The sequence below is a fragment of the Erigeron canadensis genome, chromosome 8 (assembly GCF_010389155.1).
Source record: "Erigeron canadensis isolate Cc75 chromosome 8, C_canadensis_v1, whole genome shotgun sequence".
Lineage (NCBI taxonomy): Eukaryota > Viridiplantae > Streptophyta > Magnoliopsida > Asterales > Asteraceae > Erigeron > Erigeron canadensis.
Window position 1 is genome coordinate 41,243,034 of NC_057768.1, and position 26,531 is coordinate 41,269,564.

Below are 26,531 nucleotides of genomic sequence, written 5' to 3' on the forward strand. Positions count from 1 at the left end.
AATTGATCTGTTATGTGTTTACGTTTTGAAATGCCTTAAAACTGAATGGAATTGGCCTTATATAGACATAGACATGCAAGGAAGTAACCGCCACAAGCAATACACGAACGGTTACATATTCAAATTTTTGAAAATCTGAACTTCTTGAAAGCATAACTAATCCGTTTTTGAAAATTTGAACTTCTTATAAAAGTAACTAATCCGTAGACCTTCCAAGGAGCAATATTGTAATATTTTTGGGCTTTTTTGCATTTTTAAGCATGCCATATAGACAATAACTAACAAACTTTGAAGTGAGATTTATATAATGTAGGGATAGAGTTGCTCGATTTCGTGTGCCACACTTTTTCAGCAACATCAGTCTCTGCCGTTTAATAGTTTGCAACAATAGTCCTTTTTTTAACAGCCATTAACTTTTGTTTGAGTTTTTAACGGATTTTCCAGCATTATTAGTCCCTATTGTTTAATATCTTGTAGCAGTAGTCCTCTTTTTTAACGGTTGTTAACATCTGTTTGAGTTTCTAACGGGTAACAATAACGGATGGAAATGAGGTCCTTTTTTCTAACTAAGAGTTAAGTCTTTTCTCAAATGAGTGTAGTTTGTTTTTTTGTTTTGCGTTTTTACTTTTACTTTATACTTTTAACTAAAGTTTTCGTTCTTTAAGTTGTTTTTTGCTTTTTACAATATATTGTACAAAGTTAATATGGTATTCGCGTTCATCTGTCTTTCTATTTTGTACAATTTCTACAATGATTTATATGATATTTTTCATTTCTTTTCATATTTCACATATATAATAGCATAGTTTTAGTGCGTTTTCATTCTTTTTTTTCCCGTTTTGCCACATTTTTTTTTCAATTAAACATATATAGTTAGTTATATGATTAACAATTTTTTTCCTTCAAGTATTAATAGAATTGATCATGTAAATGATTACTATATTTTATGTGTGTACACGATTATACATTTTCAGACATGCGTTTAAACAAAAAAACAAACGAGTGTATCTTCTGCGTGTATAAGGTTTTGGAAAAAAACGTAATGTCTCCCGGGGCGAAGTAACTAGTTATTACTAAATGAAATCAGAAAGTAAAATTGATTTAGATAATCTCCATATTCAAGTTTTTATAAACCACGCGAGTATTCCGTTAATCAAAAAGATCTCTAGCTAATATTGTATGCCTACCATCAACACGTCCACACATGAACAATGCCGACTTGCTTGGCTCCTGTCACTATTTGCACCCTCTTTAACTTGACATCCATATATACTCATTACTACTTTACTACTACTGTTTCTCCTAGCTATAAAACATCACCAGGATTTAATTAAATTCTCTATAAGTTTTTATCACCATTATTAATCCCTCACTGCAATAACACCTTTACAATAATGCTGCCAAGAAGTAGAACCATGCCTTCAAGAATCCATCATGGAGTTGTAAGTTCTATTACTATTTACTTTTGTACATGTATACTTGCTTAGATGGGTAAATATTGTTAGACACGATTATCTTTTTGTGAGTGAAATTTGATGGAAATTAAAAAGAAAAAAAGTAAAGTTTGGAGTGCACTACTTTTCTTTTAATTCAAAAACATTATATGTTTTCATGACCTCTATTCATGATTTATTTAATCTTGCATGCTAGCTTGAAGAAAGACAAGATATTATGCACTATTCACAAGTTGGAGCTCGAACTGATATTGTTGATACCGAGTCCCAATCAATGAATGTTGAGTCCAACTATTCAAAGAGCTTTGATGATGATGGTCGTCTAAAGCGTACCGGTAATTGTTATAATTAGTAGTAAAGGGTAGTCATCTAAAACTCATTTTATTGCTTGAAGCCGGCTGGGCTAATTATATCGTGATCTGTATGTATGTAAATTTGAAGGTACCTTATGGACTGCATCATCTCATATAATCACAGCAGTTATTGGTTCGGGAGTCTTATCATTGTCATGGGCTGTAGGACAACTCGGTTGGGTTGCTGGACCGACTATTATGATCATGTTCTCCTTGGTCATTCTTTACACTTCTAATCTTCTATCACAATGTTATAGGTCCGGTGACCCTGTCACTGGCCCAAGATGCTATACTTACATGGATGCTGTCAAGGCTCATTTAGGTACTTATTTTCATCTACATCACCATGAAACTTCATAATATATGCATTGAAGTTTAACCATGTTTTATTACAGCAACAATTATATCCAATTAATCTTGCCACAGTTAGAGTATGGGCTAATCATTTTGATTGTTTTGTGCGCGCTATTTGCAGGGGGGCGTAAAGTGAAGATATGTGGCATGATACAATACCTGAATTTATTTGGGGTGGCAATTGGCTACACAATTGCAGCTTCTGTTAGCATGTTGTAAGCCATCATAACTTAATTACCTGCTGCCTTCAATGTACTCTAAAAAGTACTCCTTTTTTTTTAAAGTTTAATTAATAAATTAAGAAGCTAAAAATGATTGAATACATATGATCATATAGTGCAACTGTCAATACTTTTTCTTCTTTTTCAGGGCGATAAAAAGATCAAATTGTTTTCACAGAACCCATGGAAAAGACCCGTGTCATATGTCAAGCAACGGGTATATGATAGCATTTGGGATCATGGAAGTACTATTTTCCCAGATCCCAGATTTCAACCAAGTGTGGTGGCTCTCTATCGTCGCTGCTGTCATGTCATTCACTTACTCTTTTATCGGTCTAGCACTCGGAATAGCTGAAACGACATGTGTGTGACCATGAAACCACATATATCACTTTAAAAAAGTTTAACCATTCATCATATACATTGACACTTGAACATATATCTTACAAAAATAAGCCTTTATTTTCTCTTTATCTTGTCCAGTCAAAGCACATGATATTGCCTTATAATTAAAGGGACTGTTTGCATTATTAAAAAGATTGGTAGAAGCAAGATATTTTTTTCTTGGTATATACATATCACAAGATCAATGATTGATGTCCTATTAATTTATGAAAAATGCTAAATACAACCCTAAGCATTATAGTTAACGTGGATTAAAAACTTGTACTCTAAACCTTATAGTTAAAGTAGATTAAAAACTTGTGCCTTTCATATCAAAAGTCCACTGCTGGATTTTATGATAAGTGGGTACAACTATTTTATGCATCTACAACTTTTAAGGCTGTATTTAGAAAGAACCTTTCAAGACACAATTAGCAGTATAAACTTATATGTACTTCAATATGTAGCAAACAAGGAAATCAAAGGGAGCTTGACCGGGATAAGCATAGGAGCGGTAACGCATGTTGGTACAGTTACTGCCACCCAAAAGTTATGGAGGAGCTTTCAAGCTTTAGGAGCTATTGCTTTTTCATATTCTTATTCCATCATCCTTATTGAAATTCAGGTAAAAACTATATACTCTTATTTTAGGGTTCACTAAACCATATGATATACAGTGATAGATACTTAATACAGGTTATATAATTCTTTGCAGGATACAATTAAATCACCTCCTGCAGAATACAAGACGATGAAAAAAGCAACTTATTTAAGCATTTTTGTCACGACAATCTTCTATATGCTTTGTGGGTGTATGGGCTATGCTGCTTTCGGGGATGAGGCACCAGGGAATCTTTTGACCGGGTTTGGGTTTTATGACCCATATTGGCTACTTGATATAGCCAATATTGCCATTGCAGTGCATCTTGTTGGTGCTTATCAGGTACCACCGCCCTATATGATCGATATATATATATATATGCATTTCAAGTCACGGTATGTATAAAAGTCATAAAGATACCAATAACAATTGCAAGAATCAAGCCAAACAATGTATAAAACATGTCAAGGATGGTATTGTATATTACAATTGCATACCTATAGTTTGACTATAAATGCAGCAAGGATTATTAACAAAAAAATGTAATATACATTAGTTGTTACTAATTATACTAACTTGGGAACATTGAATTAGGTTTTTTGCCAACCATTATTTGCATTTGTCGAGAAATGGAGTGCACAAAGATGGTCAAAGAGTGATTTTGTGACCGCAGATTACGACCTCCCAATTCCATTTTATGGAGTTTTTCAGGTTAATTTTTTCCGCCTGGTGTGGAGGACCACATTTGTGATCATTACCACAGTCATAGCCATGTTGCTGCCTTTCTTCAACGACGTTGTTGGATTGCTAGGAGCCTTAGGGTTCTGGCCATTGACCGTTTACTTCCCCATTGAAATGTATATGTCTCAAAAGAAGATCAAAAGATGGACACGGCAATGGATTGGATTTCAGATACTTAGTTTGGGGTGCCTCTTGGTTTCTTTAGCTGCTGCTATCGGATCAGTAGCTGGTGTAGTCTTAGATCTCAAAACTTACAAGCCATTCAAGACTAGCTACTAAGTTCTAACATGTTTGTTTTCTTAGTTACTAGTATTTAGCATGTACATGTATTGCTTAAACGCTACACAATCCTGCATTGAAAGTTTGAACTTAAATAAGACTTTTGATATGTTTCTTACATCTTCTTGTTGGAAAAACACATCACAAAAGTATAGACATTAAACTTGTTTTTTTTTTTTTTGAACATTCAACTTTCATTAAACTGGATAAAAGACTAGCAAGGATCTAGTAAGTACACTGATAATTATACACATGAGAGCAAGGTGATGCTAAAAATTGAAAGAACACCATTTTTGCCATTCAAGATCGGAATTTGTTCTATTGGTAAGCCAACGAAAACTTGTAGTCTTGATTTCTTTGGTAGCGAGACGGTATGTTGTGGTTTTATTTGAGAAGACGCGATTGTTGCGAGCCTTCCAAACTGTCCAACAATATGAGAGGATGATTAGGTTGATGAGTTTGGCTTTATCAAGGGGAATAGCGGGGTCTTTATGAAGCTCAAACAGTTCTTTGATCACGGTAGATTTTCGCAGTGGCAGCTTGCACCATGATAGGAGAAAACTCCATAACATGTCGGCAAAAGGACAATCCAAGAAGAGGTGCTGAGAAGATTCCTCACCGGCATTGCAAATAAGACAAGTGGAGCTAGGGATTGTGATGTTGCGTTGTAGAAGAAGGTCGGTTGTAGGTAGGCAGTTCATCTCAAGCTTCGAACCAAAGATATTGATTTTGATCGGGGCGAGGCGATTCCATGGAAAAATCCAGTGGTTAGGTCCATGCGTGGCTTTGATGAGGGTGTTCTTCATGGACTTGGTTGTGAAGATTCCTGATGGGTTGCAAGTCCATCTCCGGGTGTCGTCGGTTCCCGTGAGTCTACAACTTTGGATCTGCGTGAGCAGCTCTTTGAGTTGATGTAGTTCAGTTGGGGTTACTGGTGACGAAGTCCAGTCCCATTCCCATTGTGAGAACAAGCCATTCCCGGTGCACCGGTCTTTAATATAGCAGTCCTTCCTTCTTTCAAGCTTGAATAAATCCGGGAAAGTGTTACAAAGTGGGTCGTCGCCAATCCATCTGTCAATCTAAAATCTGATGGATGCTCCATTCCCAACAGAACATGCAAATAAGCTGTGCAAAGAAATATCAAAGCATTCGAGGTGGGAGTTTAACTTGGCAATATTCTGCCAAGCTCCTACCAAATTGGACTTATACGGAACAGGTGAGCATTCTCGGTTTGAGTGGTGAATTGCAGAGATGGTGCGTCGCCAGTTGTGTGGTTCAGTTTTAAAACGCCACCACCATTTTGTTAGTAAGGCCAAGTTTTTGTAACGAAGGTTACCCAACCCAAGCCCACCCGAATCAATTGGAGCAATAACCCTTTGCCAAGAGGAAATCTTTTTTGACATACTAGCGCCACCCAAAAAAAGGATTTACGGATTTTTTCAAGTTTTTCAAGTACACATACCGGGGCCTTATACAACGAGAAATAATAGGATGGAAGACTATCAAGCACCGAACGGATGAGGGTGATTCTCCCGCCAATCGAGAGGGTAGCGGCTTTCCAGTTGGATAAACGGATTTCAAAGGTTTGGATCACGGTGGACCAGTTAGATGCTCGATTCATGTTGGTACCAACCATAAGACCGAGATAGGTAATGGTGAAATGATCGCTTTGGCAATTGAGTATGTTGGTGGATAGGTTGATTTCTGGTTGTTTCAAGCCAATGCCATAAAAACATGATTTGTGGAGGTTGATCTTTAATCGGAGGTGAGGTAGAAGCATCTCATAATTCTCACAATGTTGGCAAGATGAGTTTGGGACCAGGTTCCAATTAGAATCGCGTCATCTGCATAGAGCAGATGTGTGATGGTGGGCCCGAAATTTAGGAGTTTGATGCCTGCAATCAGGCCCAGAATCGAGGCCTGTTTGATGACACTTGAGAAGACCTCCATGGCGATGATGAATATAAAGGGAGAAAGTGGGTTTCCTTGCAGGACGCCACGCTCACAATTAAATTCAGAAGTCGGCGATCCGTTTACGAGTACAGCGGATCTAGTTAGTTGAGAGGATTCGTCGAATCCATTTAAGCCATCTTCCAGGGAAGCCCATCTGTTGCATGACTGAAATAATGAAGTTCCAATTCAGTGAATCAAAGGCTTTTTCAAAATCAATTTTGAAGCAGAATGCTTCCCTTTTGCATTTTTTTAACCATGCAATAATTTCATTCAGCCCTTACTCTTTTCTCCTAGTCGGTAACATGAGTGGCCCATCGAGAAAGTTCCTATCTGAAAGAAAGGCGGATCATTAAACTTGTAATCTACGTTATATGTACTATGGTATGGGTGGTGAGGTGGGGCTAACATATTTAGTGATCATAGGAGCTAATTTTTCCCAATAATGCAAGAGTAATAGAGTATGATGATACTGGGTGGGGGGCAAGACTTTAACTTTCGAATCATTTTCTTTGAAAAATTCCAAAGCTGTGTAAATGGGACGCTGATTTCGAAGAAAAGCCAAGCGATATAACCACTTCCATTATCATCATATGCAAATGAAAACTAGTTACAAAAAATATTTCTCCCAGTATTAATTATGGATCGTCTTTAATTTATACAGCCACAATCACATATTAGTGTTTTCTATGGAATATAAGGGTCTACAGTAGAAACATTTCGATAATAAAAAAAATGAATCAAACTGTCACAATAAAAACATCAACATATGAACATGTTTAAATAAACTGTTCTATGATTTGGATTTAGATGCTTTCGATTTCGATTTAGAGGCAGCAGCTTTTACAAGAGTTGTAGGCTTAATAGCACTCTTCGGGTTCAATGCCTTGCGTATCTTAAACACGGCCCAAGCTGTCCCTATCGCATGCCCAGCTGCAGTCATCCCTTCGTGTGTCACTTTGGCTGCATCTTCGCCATGTCTGTATCAACCAATTAGTAATGATTATAAGAAATTATTCATTTTGAATCAACAAAAAGTTGTGTCACAAAATTAACCACATATTCATCTAACCAATTATACTGAATCAGTTTTTGCCTTATCTGGAAAACAATTTCACTAGTAGGCACCACAAACGATTTATGGATTATATTCTAATCATCTTTTACAATACAATAGAGATTTTAATTACCATACCTGTGTGAAACATAATCTGTTGTGACAGTTGATGTTGTCCCCATCACGTTTTTCCCAGCTACTTCAACGGCATCACAAACTTTGTCTACATATTAAAACAGAAGAAATATTAGAAGCGAGCAGGAGGGATGTATTAGCCCCAGAGAACTCAACTTCCGGTTTTTTGACTCGAACTTGATATATTTTTTGTTAAATATTATTTACTGTGAAAGGAGGCAGTAAAAAGTAAAAACAGCATGAAGACATCATATGAGAAGTCAGAACAAACATATCAACCAAAAAGTTTCTTACACAAACTTACACATTTATGAAGTGCTTATAATTGAGTGAAAAGAAAGCTAATATATAGTATACATTTTTACATTATGCGTTCAATTTAGCGATATCCTTACATAAAATGTTCAAAAATTTTGATGCATACACACAATAGAAAAAGTTGCAAAGTTACTTACACTCCGAGATACTTAACCCAATTAATAAAATATCCAGTTTGAATCTGCCATGTTTAGGATGACTATATAGTATACCACGATTGACCATGTATCACAGACAGAAATATATTTGATCATTACTTATTCATTTGGAAATAAGGAGAAGGAAGACATACTGAAACCGTCCAAGGATGCAAGAATTATTTCTCCAGGTAGAAAGTTGAAGAATTTCTTCCCAGGTTTCGAATTCACAATAGACCCCGTGATGAGTCCAGATACCTTCACAACACCAGAAAGAACCCCAGTTGCCACACTTTCTGACATCTTTGTCAATCTTTTAGCCCTGAAACAAAATTCAAATGTTACATGTATGTATTACTTGAGTGTGTAGAAAGCACTTTCACATGAAAATTGCAATGTTGGACTAAAAAAATGTCTAAAACAGAAACACTCATTTAGTATGATGATTAGTCTATACCAAGAATCTTGAGGACTGAAAGCACTAAAAATCAATGATTCATAGTGATTTAATTGGGTGTATTTAGAATTAATCGCCAAAGGTACACTCTAGGAAACATACTTCTTCCTTCCTAAGATAAACTCAAAGACTCTAAAGTTACATCTATTATTTGTTTGTATAAGTTTTATCAGGGAAAATTAATGATAATAGTAATTTTTTTCTTCCATATTCTATGATGACCACTCGTTGGGTGCATCCCTGGTAAGATCTATGGCTTCTGCTAAGTGGGAGGAAGACCTTATCACTCTCGCGTCGTGTAATGTCGTATGTATGATACAGGTGGTGTGGTGATTGGCGGCAGAATAAAAAAGTTGCCATTGATTTAAAAACAATGGAGAACTACCAAGTCATTCTAATTTTAGATGCTCAATTCATCCCTAAAATAGAGTCGATTGTTGATTACTAAGTTTGTCACTTCTTCACTGTATGAATATTCAAGAATCCATCTAGACAGACAATAAGACATGCTCAAGAATCCAATCATCCATTAGGTATTAGCTTTGACAAATAGAATGTCTGAAGTCCGAAATGAAAGATGAACTCTATCATTATTTTAGTGAACAAAGTAATGTTTCTAGTTTACAACACTGCCAAGTACTTCTGTCCAAAATCACTCATTATTTACTACCTTAAAAAATCTAGAACCCAAATGCTTTTCGATAATGGATGAGGTTTTCATGTTTCCTAACCACCCCCAATATGTTATATCGTAAGGTTTGAACCTGATACCTGTGACCGAGGACATTAGGTCATCTGAACTACTACACCACACATCCACATATAAATTCATTAAAAACTATGCTCTATCTTTGACTAGTAAAAATGACATCAAAACAGAAAGTAGAAAAGGCCAATATATAGATAGATATATTCATACCTTTTCATTCTCTTCAAAGCTTGAGGACTGACATCAGATTTATTACCAGATTTAGTCCTCTTTTTCAAAAACTCATTTCCCCATTTCAACCTATCAACAGTCACATCCCCACACCACAATATCCCTCTTATCAACTGACCCGACCCGGAAGCAATTAATTTAGCAACCGACCCACTATAATCTTCAACATTTGGCGCCAAAGTCGTCCAATACGCCGCCGCTTTAACCTCCGCCGTACCACCACTTTCCTCCGCCCCAACCGCCACCACCACCGGCGACACATCCTTCACTGAAAACACACTGTATTCATCCAAAATCCCATCAAAAAACTCCATATCAAAATCATGACCCGGAACAGTCAACCCATAGTTCAACAAGTTATCGGGTTCAAGATCCGATTTTGACTCCGACCCAGTACGCAGGGTGAAAAAATAATGAGACCCATCTAGTTTAACAGCTGCTTCGTCTTTAGTTAACGGAAACTGAATTTGGTTTCCGATACGTGCAATAACGGCGACGACGGCGGGGCCTTGCCGGAGCTGGAGAATTTGTAGCTCGCCGGAAGCAAGTTCGACGCTTTGGTGTTTATCTATCAAATGGATGATACAATTTGGGATATTTATTATGATTTCTTCAGATGATTCGAAAGAGTGATCAGTATGATCATCATTAGTATCATTAATGATGAGATTTTGAATATCATTAGCGTAATCTAACGATGGGTATAGAGATGGAGCTGAAGGTGTGTAATTCGGATTCGGGTTTGGGTTTGATTGATGAATTTGTGGGTATAAAGATTGATTGTATCTGTAATTGGGTCTTTGAGATTCCATTATTGGAAAGAAAGGAAAGTTAATTTTGTTGCAATTTAGGGGTGTGATTAATGAATGAAGTGGGTGTGAATGTGAAAGTGTTTATGAATGTTTGGAAACTTGTAAATTAAGGATGTGAAATGACTGAAATCGCGTAGTGGACGAGTAAAGATACCGTGTCGACGTGCGTAGCCCAAGTTTTTGGGGAAGAACATAGATTAATATAAAATAAAATTTAATAATACTCGTAAGGCATGTTTCTAAATAAAAGTACAAAGATAAAAAAAAAAAAACTAAATGAAGTTAGCTCAACGAACAGATACATCTGTGGTTTTTTCACAGATTTTGGGTTCAACTCTTATGAGTGACAAGTCTGTCATTCACCATTATATGGTGGAGACTAACTTTATAAAAAAAAAAAAAATGACATATCAAGTAGGCATTATGGTTATTGTTTACAGTTTACAATTGAAGATGAGTTTAAGTTTGCAAGCTGAATTAACAAAGAGTGTTGCTTGAAACTTAAATAATAACTTAACAAGTAAATGACTTAACGCAATAAATTATAAATGTGTGTTTGTTTTGAATTCAATCCGTAGATAATGGATTAATTAATATGGATTAATTAATATTAACTTTTGATATTTGTTTTTTTTTCAACGATAAATTTAGGGCAGCATGTCTCTTGAGAAAACTTTTGTCTCTGTTTGTGAGAACATTTTAGTCATACCAGGATTTGAACCCAAGACCTCTCAGTATTATGTTCTACCATATACCAATCCATCTATTGATGATTGGTAACTTTTGATATTTGTTAAAACACAAAACAAACAATGATAATGCTTACGGTAAACAGATTACAAAAAATCATCCAATGAATGTAGATTTATTTCAAAGGAAAACCAAGCTATTCAATTTTTTTAATGGGTGGTGATAAATATCCCAAAGCACATTCGGTGATGTATCACTAAAAATAAGTGGTGTACAGATTATCTAAATATCTAATGAGTCGATAACCATACAAAAATTCTTGACATCAAATTCTATAACTTTACTACTACAAACAGGCAAATAATAATATGACTTTATCTTCAACTGACAAAATAAACTTGACTGTATCAAGAATCAAGATGTATATCCCACCGGACAATGCCCTCCAACAGTCAAAGAATCAAGATGTATCTCCCACCGGACAGTGCCCTCCAACAGTCACAGCAGTTGGTCAACATCATCGAATAGCAATAGATCTTTCTATGATACAATAAAAGTTAGCCTCTTGATCACGAAGACATTGCTAGTAAGTTCAGTAACCGTAGCTAAGGGCATTTCTTGTCACAAAAATATGCAAGGTGATCATAGGCTCATAGCCCGGTAAAAACAAATGGACATGGCTTGGGGGATAAAAATGTACACTCTAAACTCGTCACAAAATTACATAATTCCTTTGTACAACTGTGGGTGTTGGTTAATGAGCACTCTTAAGTAAATGAATATCAGCCTTGATAGGACTTGGGATGATGGGAAAGATGGTAGCAAAAGATATCCCCTAGAGAGAGAGAAACTATTCCCTCATTCCACAAACGCATATGCAACAAAAATCTCCGATTGACTAACATGAATAGAAACACCCACACTCAAATCCTTGAGCAAAACGTGATGTGTTGGTAGCAGAATGATAACTAATACTACCAGGTTATAATATTAAACAGACACAGAATTCGTGTGTTATACAGATAATACAAAACTTGGAATTTAAAAATGATAATTATACAAGAAGTGGAGTTCTGGCATTTAGATATGATGGATTGTGATTTCTTTTAATCGGGAGATGGACATAAATCTCATGAACATCTGCTTTACATACCTCCCCTTTGTCTCTGTCAATAGCGTAGCATATATATACCGTGTCTATAACATTGTCCAGCACGTTCACCAAAAACCCAAGAATCACAATCAGCAACGCAAAAGCCATTGCAGCTACAAAGTACGAATCTACACCTAGATTACTCGCTGCCTGTAGTATCACACAAACCTGCATACAGTCATTAAAACTTCAGTACATGTATAAAAAACTCAGGGGTAATAAATGATTCAAAGGAGAGCATGGTTTAGTTCAAGAGTTATTCCATTGTCTAAAAGTGCAACAAGAATGTATGCTTAAGTACTGGAGGTGGCAATTATGACCCATTTTATTAGGAAGTCTCGACGCAGATTATAGTTAATATAATAAATTTGCTTAAAGGGAAACAGCCGAATGGGTCAAAAGTCCCCCAAAATGAATTATTACTGCATAAAGTCACCTGCATTCGTGTACTGAATATAATGTTATTGTTATCTTTTTTCAGTAAAAATTGATCTATCAACTTTATAGAAAATACAAAACTCAACATTATGATATAAATCTAGTAAATCATCTTTGACATACTATCTATTCAGGAAAGGTTGAAAAATTTATACGAAATGTGTTTTAGGCTAGCTCGGCCAGTATGTAAAGTAGCGGTTTTCGCCATTACAATCTTAAAGCAGAATTTCAGAAAATAATGTGAGAGCTACTGACCACAATGGCATATATTGCAGACAGGACAAAGATGATTGCAGCCAATAGACGAGTGGAAACAGTCTCAACAACGACAGCTGAAAGAAGATTACGCCTTAGAAGTTCATAAGTCAATCTAGCAGAGGCACAGTAGGCTTCACCAGTTATAGCTGCAAAGTTTATAGTGAACTTGTTAAGGAATTCAAATGCTGATAATAGGGCATTGACACAGCATCTAAGAATGAGGTTGATCATCCCACTCGCATCTTCACTTGCTGCACTATCAACTGCGGCACGCACTATTCGTACAACACCAACCAACAGCCCCGAAAAACATATCGTTCCAAAGGAGGGACCAAAGGCATTTCTGAACAAGTATACAATTAAAAATAAAGTTATTATCTTGACAAAATCCCAACCTCCAATCTGCAATGCCTTTAATTCTATTGTGAAGACCCTAGAAGATAGTGAAAAGTGACGCAAATGATAATAGCTGAAAGATGGTTCATTTAGGGATGATAAATGTAAATTATATGATAAAGAAAGTTTATACTATCTTTTAATTTTGCAAAAATACATTAAGCAAGCAATGCATGTTGTTCAAAGAGTCAAACATCAACATCTAGTCATCAACAAAATTATACCAGCTGTTGTTCATGTGTCCATAGTTCATTTCATATCAACATAACAATAAGATCAAACAATCAGGTTTTTAAATACTGAGGTTTGTGGTCATTACTCATATGTCGTTTGGGAAGACTACTTCTCTCTTTCCATTGTTTCACCAGTTTTTCTTGCCGTTTCAAAATGCAAGGAACAGAATTTTCCTTTATCCATCTTATTAAAGGACATCTAAGGTTTCTCAGACCTTGCAAGAAGTCACTAGAAGTAATATATAATGCACGAATTGTTTGGTTGTAAATTGTAGTATGATTGTTGTGTCCCACTGTTCAGCTTCCTCGTTTTAAATCCAATACAGTCCAATAATCAAAAGTATAGCTTTTTAAGCGATCAGAAGGGTAGGCCCATGCAGGATATCATTATCTTATGTTCTCTACAGCTTATAATGTACCACATAGAACTTCCAAAAGAGCAGGTTACTATGTTTTTGTAAGTATTTACTTGTCAAAATTTAGCAACTAGTTAGCTATATGCAAATTCTGTGTACGTTTTCACACAAAATGTGTATTCATATGTCTTTTTTTTTTCCTTCTTTTTAAGCCGTTGTTTCGACTTCACCTTTGTTAATGACTTAATATTGGCTTCTATGAAGATGGGTGTGGATCCTAGAAACTGTTCACACCTAATGGGACTTGTACATTGGACCACCATGAAAGTGCATGTGTATGTCAACTTTCACTTTGTATCTTCATATAGTTTTTCTATACATTTCGGTATATATTACATTTTACAGTCTAAACGATAAATCAAGATCAAAATTATAACATTCAAGTCATATATAAAAGTTACTTGATAGATAGAACCATACCTCAAAGAACTCCGTATACTCCGTGTAACTTTCGAGTCCTCTTTAGAGAAATACCACTGAGCAATGGTTCCACTGATAACATAAGTCTGAGCTTCCACCATTGCAGTAGCAGACCACAACATTGTCAAAATCGCTAATGCATAATAAGCCGGAACCCAACTATCTTGTTCCCAAACACAAACAATCTTCCCATGTTTCTCCCTAGCCACAACCTCACCATTCAACCTAGCAAACACCAAGAACACTACAATAGGCACAAAATAGGCAAGCAACCCTAAAGTCAACCCGGGTAACACCCCGAACAACCCTAAATTATTCGATAACGCATCAGACGACACCTTTATGATCTTCACAGTTAACTCAATCCTACTCCAGTTCACAACAAATATCCACAAAATCAAACAAATAACCAAAAGTATAAAAACAAGCACTAAAACTCTATACCCTATGGGGAATTTTTCGCTACAGGTGTGACTAATCGTACACAAAACAAACCAATAAATATCTAAAAAGATTGGTACTATAATAAAAAAAGGAAGTGAGATGTACACCAACTGTTTGGTGAAATGCTTGAGAGAAAAGAGAAACAACAGTGAAATGGGTATGCTTAGAATCAAAGTAACTACAAGTATAAGTATCAAATTCTTAAAAATATAAGCGTGATCAGACTGTAAAAAGTTAAAGTTGGAAGCTTTAAGTTGTGTTTTAATACAAGAATCTGTACGTATATCATATACAAAAGATGAAGAAATGGAAGAAGGGGAATTTGGGTTTTTATTAAACGATGCAAAGATTCCGAAAGCGAAAGTTGAGATGACGAATAGAAGGAAAAGAAGAAGAAACGGGAGGTCTTTAATTGGGCGAGATGAGTGGTGATTGTAGGTGATGTTTGATGGGTAGTGTGATGATGAAGATGGGTCGGATTCTGATGGTGGTGGGGAGTGGTAGTGGTGGTGGTGAAAGTCGTCGGAAAATTTGCCGGTGAAGGTGGTGGTGGTGGAGTCGTCCATGGCGGTGGAGTGAGAGTGTGTATGTGTGGGAGTGGATGTTGAAGTGGTGAAAGTCAATATTGATGGACTTTGTTACATTTGATGATTTTAGAGAGGAATCAAGGTTGGAATTAATATGAAAGAGAATTTTGTGAAATAAAGGTGGTTTGGGTTTGTGATGGTGAAAGTTGTGTTTTTGCATGTTAACCACATGGTGAGATGGATCACATGGAAATGATGTGGTTTGATTGGATCTTGTTTCATATACTTGGCTTGAGGTGCTTTACTCAAGATCAAGTTCTTTGTTGTACTTTGTACTAACCAAGTAAGGATGAACAACAGAGAGGGGATGTGTTGGTCTATACCAAACCTTATTTCGATTTTGAAAATAAAAAGTAAAATTTAACGATCAGTCGATCACAATGTTGGGTTAATAAAATAGAAAATAGATCTGTTCAAAAAAAATAAAAAATACTATAAGAGGTTTGATGTTCATGTGTCTCTAGGTAATCATTTTACGAGGGGTAATGAAAAAGACAACAAACAATCACGGAAAAATGTCAATTATATGATTATATTTGAGTTAAAGATTTGGAGTGATAAACACCCTTGCCTCTGGAGACAGAGGTCATTAGTTCAATCATCATCCCATACAAAGATTGGAAGACATTTTCTACCATTTAAGTAGAAACTTGAAGCAACCTTTCTACTTAGGTAGAGGTAAGGTCTATCTACATCTTAACCTCCCACATACACCGTCGAGGTATTGAGGCTCAAAGCCCGCGGAAGGCGGCACTGAGCAGTTACTTGCTATTCGGAGTGATCTAGATGAACATTTAGTAGAAATTTAACTAATACGAGCAAGACTGTAAGAGTAGAGTAATGTAGTTTTAAAAACTATTCCTTCATCGACTTAAACCGGTGCCACAAGCCATACAAAGTACAAGTATCATAAATAAGCAAGTATATACCAATGTTTACTGAAGATGATAATCATCATTAATACAATAACTGTGATGAGAAGATAGATACAAATAAATGTATCGTCAAACTGTCCAAAGAAACATACCGATTTTGTAAAACCTATAGCTATTCATGCGAAAAGATATTGTCATGATTCAACCGTTTCACTTTGTAATACAACATCCCACTCACTCTTAGGAATTTCACCTGAATCTGCAATCACAACCTTTTTTCTGGGTTTTCCACTGTAAGTACCAGCTCCCCCTTCAATTGCATACACTGTATCCATGCCTTCAATCACTTTTCCAAAAACAACATGTTCCCCATCCAACCTGGAAATTTTACAAATTTATATGCTGCTTGGAGAGGGAATCAATAAACCAAAACCTGATGCAGTCTCACTATTCTACACACAGTATCCTTCAATCTAATTTAGCTGATAATAAAAAATCCAATTTTGTAATAGTTTACTGGAACACACACACACACACATGTATATACATGTAATGATGTTGATGAGGATGATAAAACGGAACATCCCTTGTACCAGGCATGAAAGAGTGAAAGACTGATAATGACCAGATGAATGTAGATTCTAAATTTCCCAAAAGAGCAAAAGCAACAACTTTCTTAGGAGGGGACATCACAAAGTAGTGATGGAAAATGGGAGACTTGAGTAACACTAACAAGTTCACATCAGTCCAGGTCAAATGGGTGATTTCAAGTACTTGTAACAAATGGGTCAGTTGTAACAAATGGTCCATTTGGTTGGGTTGGTCCTTATCATACATCTTAAGTTTATATATGATAGATGCATCAAGTAATTACCAATACTAAATTACTCTAGTAATAGTATAATAAACTTAAGATCAAACAAGGAGGCGACCTTTAACCATTTAACCTGTTCAACCATCGGTATCAATAGATAATGGCCCTCATCCCGCTTTCATATGACTGGGTAAACCTTGCACCTAAGCTTATCAACTGGAATCTAAATTACAATGCATAATGCACATAAATACATAATCATCATCAACCCTATGAAAGAACTACATACATCCACGATCCCGTGAAAATCACAGCATTAAACTTGACATTTACGAAGAAAAAACAGTTAAAAATTAGCAATCAATAAATACAAATTATTTTATTTTATTTTATTCTTTGAACAAATAAAGGTCCCTTAAAGACTAATCAAGATCCGCAATTTATTTGTAACGCCGATAGGTAATTTCAGCTTACACCTTCAGAATGAGGAGATATAGGAAATTTTTCATACAGCGTCCCAAAAAGAAAGTGTAGCAAACCCCTTAGAATCATAGAAATAATTAGATGACACAAATATCACATTTGAAGAACTAGAAGGACCAATCCATGTCAGCAGGGGAGCTTCTTATTCATATATAAGGAGTTGACCAGATTAGCACAAAGACACAATGACTCAAATGAATGACTGAAAGAAGTTACAAGCAGACCAATTAGAACTTATGCACAACTCACTTAAGCATTTATTAATGATAGAGTAGCCATCAAATAATGGTTTATAGCAGAATGTGCTATAAGCACAAAAAACTTACCAGTAGGTCTTAACTGTAGTGATGAAAAACTGTGCACCATTAGAATCTGGTCCTGAATTGACCATGGCCACCATACCTGCGACAGCTGCAGCTTTAGTACAAAAATTGAAAATACGAAACTACTTTTTTTTATAGTCTTCGGATATTCCTTTCATCATGTAGAGGTAGCAAGATGGGCGGGTTGGTCGATGGGTCAAAATGGGTTCGGGTTCAAACGGGTAATTTTTAGATTGTGTCAGAATGGACCTCATCAAGCTGACCAGAATTTTTTTATGCCCATTACTTATATAAAATGTGTTAATTGTGATGACAAACTATAAATTATTGCAATAACACTCAAACTCTGGATATAACAATATGCATATGCTTTTAGAATAGATTCCATTTATCCCATTTCCCTCATATCTATTTTCTTGATTCGACCAAGTGACCCATTTGAGATAAAACAATACTCAGATCAACCCATTCAATAGTTTCCAGGGAATCAGCCGGAACTGAAACATCTAGAACCATGTAATAAACCATAGGACTATGGTCGAAGAGAAAAACCTGCATGTGAGTGCTTGATCTTGAAATTTTCATCTCGAAAAACTCCACCATAAATAGATTCATTTCCTCTCCCGTTGCCATATACAGTATCTCCACCTTGAATCATAAACCCGGGTATGATACGATGGAAAGGTATTCCCTTATAGTGTAATGGCTTACCACTGACACCCTTTCCCAATTCGCCTAATCCCAAAAGGAAGTTAGATGCAATACATATGAACCAAAAACTTAGGCTCTCAACATAAATTTCAATCATGTATGTGTATCTCTAATTTTAATCCATTTCTGAGAGCCAGGGAGAGAAAGGTAGATGAAATAAAGAACACTGTAAGAAATCTACTTGAATCTGGAACATGAGTTACCTGTGCACAGAGCTCGAAAATTCTCTGCAAAGACATAAATAATAAGGTATTTGTTAATTTGATGAGCTCAGGGTAATAGTAGAATTTCCAAACAGAATACCCGTATACAAGACTTACCGACAGTTTTAGGTACAACTTCACCATACAATCCAATAACAATTCTTCCTGCAGTACAACAAGAAGGTAAATATAACAAGCTAATGACAAAAGTGCACAACAATACTCAAATAGCAGAAATTATACGTCATGTGATCTATAAGACTATCAAATAACCAAGGTTGTTAAGCTCTTTTTCATTATGCATAGTCTTGCTAGTTTACCAACTTGGGTAAAGCAAGGCTAAAGTAGAATAGTTATTCTTCAGGGCCATAAAAAAAATTGGAGCACTTTCATGGGCCACAGTGGACTTTACTTTCTAGAATAAGATAGATCAAGAATTTCTATATTGATCAAAATGCAAGGTAAACATCATTCATAAAATTGAAGGACCATACCGAATCTTTGCTTATCGATATCAATATCCAGAAATGTCCTATGTGTAATTTCATGTACCTCTTCTACTGAATTTTCCTCCTACACACAAAATCAGGTAACTTTCAACAGGTTAGTACACAGTACATACCCATAAAACACCAGTCCATCAATATATTATGCATAATATCTTCTACTAGAGTTATTATTTGAATCTACCACAGAAAGCAGATTCCATTCTTCAAGGATGCATAAGCGCATTAATAGAAATTACCAAATGGTTGTTATTTGACAACCCATAAGTGCCTGTAACATTGATATACTAGTATACTACCTAGGCGAATAGCATACGATGAGTCTAAGTCTTAATACCAGATCCAAGATACTCAAGTATAATGTTCCTAAGGTCGATGGCCAATGATTAACCAAATGACAATTATTAAAAGCAAAAACTACTCACTATACCACTTATAAATTGTTGACACCAATCACAAACTTCTCAACATCAGCAGATTAAGAGAAATGATAAAATTATAGCACTTTTTTGAGCGAATAAGAACAAACCTAGTGAAACTTTAACTTCAGTATACATCAAGGAACTAAAGACTCCTAATTCTACATCTGGGACAATCCAGTTTGCCCAAATGTGCATGATGTGAAGGAAGGGCGTTAGTCAATGGGTATCCAATTGTGGCACCAGAGCTAAGGTTCCCCCCATTACCCTTTTCTTTTTAAGATGTCAAAATATAAAGTTAGAAATTTTAGTGTTATTGAAGAATTTAAGCTGCACTTGGAAATAGGTTTAGAAATAAGAAGAGGACACCCATATAAATCAACAAAAATCCCGCACCCGATTAGCAGAGATTAAAAAAATTAAGTCAACAAGTACAGAAATCACTGATCAGGCGATCAGGTGTGATGTGCGATGCTGACCCAGGTAAGTGGGTGTTATGGATAATTGCTCAACTAAGCTGATATGCTAACTTATGACACATCAGGCCCGTAACCATCTGCAGCTTTTACAAAAAGTTCTTCGGTGCCCTATACAAACTCGAATTTGGAAGTCTCTAGCAACTAGATTCTCTCGATTGTTGGTAAATCGTACTTTTGGCATTAGAGCACGGACTTGGACTACTAGCAATCCAAATTTATTTATTTTTTTAGAATGAAAAAGTTGAAAGCTTTACACAACTAGCCTCATCAGTCATCACAAATTATTACTTACTTAACCTCTGCCTAACCAACTCATATGTATAATAATGCATATATAAAAATGTACACAGTATAAAAAAAAACAAAGACTATGGTAAACAGATAAAGAAAAAAAGTATTGAAATGATTAGTACCTGTTGAGAGAATGATGAAAAGGCAAGGAAGATGAAAACCGAAACAATTATTAACAAAATAACAAGGAATCTTGGACGAGGTAGATTATTATTCGAGATCTCATGACCACCGCCGCCGCCCATCTCCAATTCTTGTTTTTCATACATTCATTCAAACAAACAATATTCCCCCAAATAGATTTAACAGTTTGTATATATGTAGCAAGTAATATACTCGACACACAAAAAAAACAATGATTGAGAATTTAAAAAATGTGTGGTACTAGTAGTAGTAGTGTTTAGATCATCATCATCCGATATATGCGCTCCCTGAGTACAAGATCTTACTTACTGATGAAATTCATCAGTCTTTTTTTGTCTTTTTGATGTTTTTTATTTGTTTACTGTAATTTAATTTAATTTTTAATTACCCCCAGGTAAAATATTACATAGTACTAGTAAATCTAGAGTGGAAGATATTAATTTGGTCTCACTCTCACAAGTCACACACTCACACCCCATCTGATCGAGATTTGCTTCTTCAATCTTCACTAAAACACACGTTTTGGTTTTTTATTTTTATTATTTACACATACGAGTATAAATTGGATGTAACTAGCTTTGATTTTTACGTATTGAATTATGTTTATCATTACTCGATATCAGTGGTAAACACTTCGTCCTCTAGAGACAGAGTTCATAGGTTCGATCCTCATCCCATGCAAAAGTTGGATGGTCTTTTTTACCATTTAAGTAGAAAATGAAATCAACCTCTCGACTTAGGTAGAGTTAAGGTATACTTACATCTTAACCTCCCTCGTACACCGTCGAAGTATTGGGGCTAAAAATCCGCAGAAGACGACACTGAACAGTTTCTTTCTTTCTTTCTTTTATTACCCAAATGATTATTTGATAATAAGTACGTCCATATTAACGTAAATCATAACGATAATAATAATTATTTAAAAAAGAAAAAGAAAACATAATAGCTACATTTTCTTTTTAGTCCTAAATTATCGATTTATGTTTAATGATATTGTACATTTAATTGTATAAGAGATTAATTACCATAAGAAGTTATTTTATTCCATTAAATTTTTAGTTCATAATCTATTCGAAATAAATATGTTTGGGCCACATATCACATATGGGTGTAAACGAGCCGAGTCGAACAGATACAGTGTCAGACTCGAGCTCGACTCGACTATTTCCAAGCTCGAACTCGAGCTCGATCGAGTAAAGGACACTATCGAGCTCGCTCGACTCGACTCGATAAGATATATATATATATATATAATAATTATATAAATAATAATAATAGTTATATTTATAATTAAATATTTATATATAAAGGGTATAATTGTAATATTAAAGAAGCTCGATAAAGTTCGCGAGATTCACGAACTCGTTATATTGATACTCGAGCTCGGCTCGAAAACATACTCGAGTAGCTCAAGTTCGAGCTCGACTAGACTCAAACCGTGTCGATTTCGAATAAATTACGAGTCGATTTTGGGTAGCTCGCGATCTGTATCGTATCGTTTACACCCCTAAATTGGGTTGGCCATGGAAACTACTAATACCGTCCACAAATATAAAAAATAAAAAACACCCGTTTGGCTTGCTAAATTCGAGTAAAAAATTATCCTAAATATAAAGACATTTTCCGTTTACCGTTTACAAATAAGTTATATGACAAGCTGATGTGAGTTGCCTACTAAATATTCGTATACCCCCAATTCCCCGTCCTTTGCATATGGGATGAGATAAGTTTCAAAGTGCATCACTCCGAATGATTTTGCAATTTGCACATAGACATAAGTTTAACTTTGATTGTAAATTTCATACTCTAAGTTTGAAACATTACAATGTGATTCATACGAGACAAAAAAAAAATGTTATTGCAAGTTACCAAATAGGTCACCAATCCGACTTACAGATTCCCTTTTTATACATTTTAGTACTACTACAAATGTATAATAGCACTACCTAATGATTTCAATCAAGTTCCAGTAAAAGTTGAATCAAATCAAGATACATATAAAAAGATGGATGGATACATGATTTAAGGTAAGGTTGCAAGTTTTACTCGAACTAACAAGACCATTTTTTGATATGGTTTTGAACAATAATTAGCACTTGCAATGCAACTTTTAATGACTCGCTTGACCAGCAATATGTAACAAAATGTATATAATTAGCTACCAAGTTTCACTACCATCATATATTCATAGGCATCAGTCATTCAGTTGTAAAACATTTTCAGTTATTGAAATGACTTTTCATATAGATAAATAAAAAATCCTCCGGCATATTAGGCCATTAGAATTCAGACAAACCATGTGTGATGTGACAGCAAAATTCAAAATTCCAAGATCCAAATTGATATGAGTTTGATAAGCAAAGATAACTTAACATATTGTATATGACAATTGAAATATATTTTTAGGAAGGACTATATTCATGTACAACATCTCATTACATTTAATCTATAGCAAAATACATTGATATTTTAAGACATTGGACAATCTAGTTCCAACATGTTGGGCATTGATTTGTTCTTGGACAATTCATAATCCATTATCACCAAAACTATTACCACATCACTATCACCTTCTTCTTGTCACTACTCCACCCTCTTTCAAATTTCACCCAACTCACCAATTTCAAATTGGACAGCACATTTATATTTTATATAAATTTATATTTTTTAATACCCTACTACGATACCCAATCAAAATACAAGTAATTTAAAACATAAATAAGTAATTATAGATAATACCCCTCATTCACATGGTGATGGCCACCACTGGCCCCTTCCAACCATCACCTTCCTCAAAGCAAAACCCTGAAACCCAACGATCGGAAATGGTCTTTACAAGAGCAAACCCAAAGCAAAAGAAATTGAAAAACTGATAACAAGTTAGAATGTTAACAGATGATATTCATTTATTTTCTCCTACCGGTCTTTCATAAAGTTTATGAAGATTTTTTTAGACTTGAAGATACCATGGCTGATAAGCCATATGGTAATATCATCACCGTGGCTTAACTTGTAGCATCATTCAGGTATTTGCTGACATTGCATACCTGGTCGATTTGTTGAATACGCCCTCAGCAAGGAGCTTTTAGTTCATTGCTAATAGCTGATGACCTAATTGTTGATACGGCAGATCATCATACCAAATTGCAAATTCTATATGAAATGTGTAAAAGCACTTCTCACATGTACTTTCTTACACCTATATAGTTTTACACTGAGCTTGTAAGTTAGATTGTCCATGTTTTCTGTAACCTGGTGCACTTCTCATATGTGTACTTTCTTACACATTTATAATTTAACATACTTCACAAATGACCAGATGACCTCAGACTCCATGTGTGTCTAATGAACCAGCAAGTGTTGTTAAGATTGTTTAATATCAGTTGGTGAAAGCCAATTAGGGATGGTCAATGGTAAGCTCACTCAAACAGAAAGATAGATTTGTGTCTAATGAACCCGGAAGTGTGGTTAAGTTTGCTTTATATCAGTTGGTGAAAGCAGATTAGGGATGGTCAATGGTAAGCGCACTCAAACGAAAACATAGCTCAAGCTTGATGTCTATGTATGAAGATTATACCAGTGAATAAAAGATTAACATACGGTCATTTAGTCAATTTCTGCTACTAATATTCCATTTGTAAGTCTATCTATAACAATCCACAAAGTAAAAGTCCAAAACAAATCTAGTCTAACCAATGTACAACAAAAACATTCATATTTCCATGATCTTACCAAGTTAAGTAAAACCTTAGTTCAAACTCCAAACCTGATACCCTGAAAACATATATACAAACCACTAATTTAGACTAAAACCGGAACAAAAACGAATCATAGTTTATTACTTTTATAATAAAACTATGGTGCAAAGTTGCAAAATATATACCCAGTAACCAAACAGAATAATACCTAAGCGCTATAGCCTGTGGTGGCCGATATGCATCATGGTTTTGTTCACCAGTGGCAAATCCGCCTTTTCCTTCCTTGCTTCCAGCAGTTTCTCACTGTTCCATAATCACACTTTAATACACTAATACGAGTACTTTAATCGACACAACAACTAAAAGCATATCAATAATTATAAGGTATAAACATTTTAAACCGCTAGCATTGATACCATATCAACAACCACAACAAAAATTCATTCTTACAAACAACATAATTCATATAACAAAACCTTATGTGTGTTGGATAACTTAAGCCTTGACTTTTGGAGATCATGATTCCCAATTAATATGGAGAATTAGAGACAATGGTTTTTATCAGTTTCTTTTCATACAAGGTAATGTTAAATCAATGCCCTAAGGCCAATCGTTAGCGAATCCCTAAAGTATTTGATGGTTTAAAATAAGGCAAACAAAATATAAACAGGGGGGTAACATCTAACTTTTATCATTAACAAGAGCAAGTATTAATAACTTGAGGCAACTACGATCATAAGTCTATAACTCTAGTCTCCATATGCCTATCCGATAAAAACGTTAAGACCTACAAAATTTTGAAAATATTGATCGGTCGCACTTCTTAAATACGATGAAAGTATAAAAACTGATAAAAAAAAAATTACCTTGTGTAAGGCAATGGGCAAAATATGATGATATAATCAGCACCCGTACAAGTAAAAGTACTCGTCTTATCATCATAAGCATAACTATACGACCGCGGACAAACATGTTTAAAATACTGTGAAAACTCCGTAGGGGGACAAGTTTCCGGGGTACTATACCCTTCACTACAACAAAACCTCGGATCACCATAAGCCTCACACGCACTCTTACACGCCACGACCCCGCTACGACCGCCACCCTTAACTCGGAGCGCAGTTGGACACGCACGGTTTATATCAACCAAACAACCAGTTGAACTGCATCCGCCACCTGTACCGTCCCTCGGTATCACAAGCATTGGAAGGTTGTACCCATCAACTAAGCTGACGTCATAAAAATCCAAACCCTGATCACCATTTAAGGTAAATTCAGCCAGCGTGGCAGGCGGTTCGGCCCCACGGCCTTCGCATTCGATTTTACCCGACCCGCAGTCGGCTGTGAGGCAAGTGAGCTTGCCAGATGGGTCGGGTGTGCAATAGGTTCGGGCCCATAACCGACCCGACCAGAAAACGGGTGCTTTTAGGGTTCTGGATTGACCCGGTTTGAGAGTGAACCCGGTTGGGTTTAGGATAGTTCTGTCTGCGCCGGTTAGGATTCCCGGCCAGATTGTGTGGCGGCACCTGTTTACGATCTTAAACGACGTCGCTTGGACAACTACATGAATTGAAATGCAAATAACTAAATAAATATATTTTGTTGTTATAAATATGAAATAAAATTAATAAAAAAGAAAGTACCTGAAAAAAAAGGGAGTGTGACGAATAGAATGAGAATGATATGGAAGTGAAGTAGTTTCATTTTGTTTGATTAAATGATTTGATTTTGGGGATTTAGATTTTGGGGGGACTGAATTGAATTGAATAAATAAAAGTAGAAAGAAATAGAGAAGGGAAAGGCAAAGGCAGATGAAAAGCAGATTATGATTTCATCTCCAACTTTCCTTTTTCTGTTTCCCACCAAAAATTATAATTATATCTACGTGATCAAACAACATTTGTTTGATTTAAATCAGGGAAAATGATAGTAGCATCTAGGTGTACCAATGTAAATTAGAGATTATATATGTTTATAATTGTTGGATAAGTGGAAACATACATATCGTTATAGATTTGTTTTAATAAAAGTGTACTCATCTGATCCCCTGCCAAAAACACTTTCATTTCTATAAATGGAAATGATCAGGTAAATAAAATATAACAATAACATTTTTACTAGAAATGTTTTAGGTTGATTAGTAAAAATAGATTGGTTAAAAAGTTGAAAGGTGACGGCGTTATAATTTATAAGGGAGATAATTTGTTACAAAGTTGATTTTTTATTTAAATTTAATTTACATGTTATATTTTCTTTTTAGTGCTTTTAATTAGTTTAAAATTTGATTTCAAAAATGATTATATTAAATAGTAAAGTAATATAGATATGTTATCCCATAAATCGAATTATATTAGGAG

General features: G+C 35.3%; 5 protein-coding genes across 5 annotated transcripts; 1 reads left to right on the top strand and 4 right to left on the bottom strand.

Annotated features, from left to right (window-relative positions):
- Positions 1 to 1,228: 1,228 nt before the first annotated feature.
- On the top strand, positions 1,229 to 4,507 carry LOC122578506 (amino acid permease 4-like). Its single transcript, XM_043750480.1, has 8 exons — positions 1,229 to 1,442; positions 1,651 to 1,789; positions 1,896 to 2,129; positions 2,283 to 2,376; positions 2,531 to 2,745; positions 3,234 to 3,391; positions 3,482 to 3,709; positions 3,962 to 4,507. The coding sequence occupies exons 1-8, from the start codon at positions 1,395 to 1,397 to the stop codon at positions 4,385 to 4,387; spliced, it is 1,542 nt and encodes a 513-aa protein (XP_043606415.1). The 5' UTR covers positions 1,229 to 1,394; the 3' UTR covers positions 4,388 to 4,507.
- Positions 4,508 to 6,944: 2,437 nt separating this feature from the next.
- On the bottom strand, positions 6,945 to 10,361 carry LOC122580282 (senescence/dehydration-associated protein At3g51250-like). Its single transcript, XM_043752559.1, has 4 exons — positions 9,361 to 10,361; positions 8,140 to 8,306; positions 7,533 to 7,617; positions 6,945 to 7,317 (listed from the first exon to the last, which is right to left on the bottom strand). The coding sequence occupies exons 1-4, from the start codon at positions 10,191 to 10,193 to the stop codon at positions 7,131 to 7,133; spliced, it is 1,272 nt and encodes a 423-aa protein (XP_043608494.1). The 5' UTR covers positions 10,194 to 10,361; the 3' UTR covers positions 6,945 to 7,130.
- A 1,453-nt stretch (positions 10,362 to 11,814) lies between these two features.
- Positions 11,815 to 15,409, bottom strand: LOC122578339 (CTL-like protein DDB_G0288717). The gene is made up of 3 exons (XM_043750283.1): positions 14,198 to 15,409; positions 12,730 to 13,075; positions 11,815 to 12,204 (listed from the first exon to the last, which is right to left on the bottom strand). The coding sequence occupies exons 1-3, from the start codon at positions 15,205 to 15,207 to the stop codon at positions 11,938 to 11,940; spliced, it is 1,623 nt and encodes a 540-aa protein (XP_043606218.1). The 5' UTR covers positions 15,208 to 15,409; the 3' UTR covers positions 11,815 to 11,937.
- Positions 15,410 to 16,133: 724 nt separating this feature from the next.
- On the bottom strand, positions 16,134 to 20,800 carry LOC122579006 (peptidyl-prolyl cis-trans isomerase CYP21-1-like). Its single transcript, XM_043751085.1, has 7 exons — positions 20,455 to 20,800; positions 19,132 to 19,210; positions 18,755 to 18,802; positions 18,638 to 18,661; positions 18,276 to 18,458; positions 17,727 to 17,802; positions 16,134 to 16,481 (listed from the first exon to the last, which is right to left on the bottom strand). Exons 1-7 carry the CDS (start codon positions 20,599 to 20,601, stop codon positions 16,298 to 16,300), a joined length of 741 nt encoding a protein of 246 aa, XP_043607020.1. The 5' UTR covers positions 20,602 to 20,800; the 3' UTR covers positions 16,134 to 16,297.
- Positions 20,801 to 24,056: 3,256 nt separating this feature from the next.
- Positions 24,057 to 26,161, bottom strand: LOC122578610 (thaumatin-like protein 1b). Its single transcript, XM_043750604.1, has 4 exons — positions 25,818 to 26,161; positions 25,041 to 25,734; positions 24,383 to 24,477; positions 24,057 to 24,250 (listed from the first exon to the last, which is right to left on the bottom strand). Exons 1-3 carry the CDS (start codon positions 25,876 to 25,878, stop codon positions 24,390 to 24,392), a joined length of 843 nt encoding a protein of 280 aa, XP_043606539.1. The 5' UTR covers positions 25,879 to 26,161; the 3' UTR covers positions 24,057 to 24,250; positions 24,383 to 24,389.
- Between the last annotated feature and the right edge of the window lie 370 nt (positions 26,162 to 26,531).

Excerpts from the sequence above, each read along its gene's own strand:
- LOC122578506 (XM_043750480.1), top strand. The coding sequence starts at position 1,395 with ATGCTGCCAAGAAGTAGAACCATGCCTTCAAGAATCCATCATGGAGTT. Across the intron at positions 2,130-2,282 it reads TGCTGTCAAGGCTCATTTAG|GGGGGCGTAAAGTGAAGATA; the intron begins GTACTTATTTTC and ends CGCTATTTGCAG. Across the intron at positions 2,746-3,233 it reads CGGAATAGCTGAAACGACAT|CAAACAAGGAAATCAAAGGG; the intron begins GTGTGTGACCAT and ends TTCAATATGTAG.
- LOC122580282 (XM_043752559.1), bottom strand. The coding sequence starts at position 10,193 with ATGGAATCTCAAAGACCCAATTACAGATACAATCAATCTTTATACCCA. Across the intron at positions 7,618-8,139 it reads TGCATCCTTGGACGGTTTCA|ACAAAGTTTGTGATGCCGTT; the intron begins GTATGTCTTCCT and ends TTTAATATGTAG. Across the intron at positions 7,318-7,532 it reads ACAGATTATGTTTCACACAG|ACATGGCGAAGATGCAGCCA; the intron begins GTATGGTAATTA and ends TGGTTGATACAG.
- LOC122578339 (XM_043750283.1), bottom strand. The coding sequence starts at position 15,207 with ATGGACGACTCCACCACCACCACCTTCACCGGCAAATTTTCCGACGAC. Across the intron at positions 13,076-14,197 it reads AGTATACGGAGTTCTTTGAG|AAATGCCTTTGGTCCCTCCT; the intron begins GTATGGTTCTAT and ends ATACTTGTTCAG. Across the intron at positions 12,205-12,729 it reads CTGCAATATATGCCATTGTG|GTTTGTGTGATACTACAGGC; the intron begins GTCAGTAGCTCT and ends GACTGTATGCAG.
- LOC122579006 (XM_043751085.1), bottom strand. The coding sequence starts at position 20,601 with ATGTATGAAAAACAAGAATTGGAGATGGGCGGCGGCGGTGGTCATGAG. Across the intron at positions 18,803-19,131 it reads TATCGATAAGCAAAGATTCG|GAAGAATTGTTATTGGATTG; the intron begins GTATGGTCCTTC and ends GTTGTACTGCAG. Across the intron at positions 17,803-18,275 it reads GATCAAGCACTCACATGCAG|GTATGGTGGCCATGGTCAAT; the intron begins GTTTTTCTCTTC and ends CAGCTGTCGCAG.
- LOC122578610 (XM_043750604.1), bottom strand. The coding sequence starts at position 25,878 with ATGAAACTACTTCACTTCCATATCATTCTCATTCTATTCGTCACACTC. Across the intron at positions 25,735-25,817 it reads CACACTCCCTTTTTTTTCAG|TTGTCCAAGCGACGTCGTTT; the intron begins GTACTTTCTTTT and ends CAATTCATGTAG. Across the intron at positions 24,478-25,040 it reads TGCCCATTGCCTTACACAAG|TGAGAAACTGCTGGAAGCAA; the intron begins GTAATTTTTTTT and ends ATTATGGAACAG.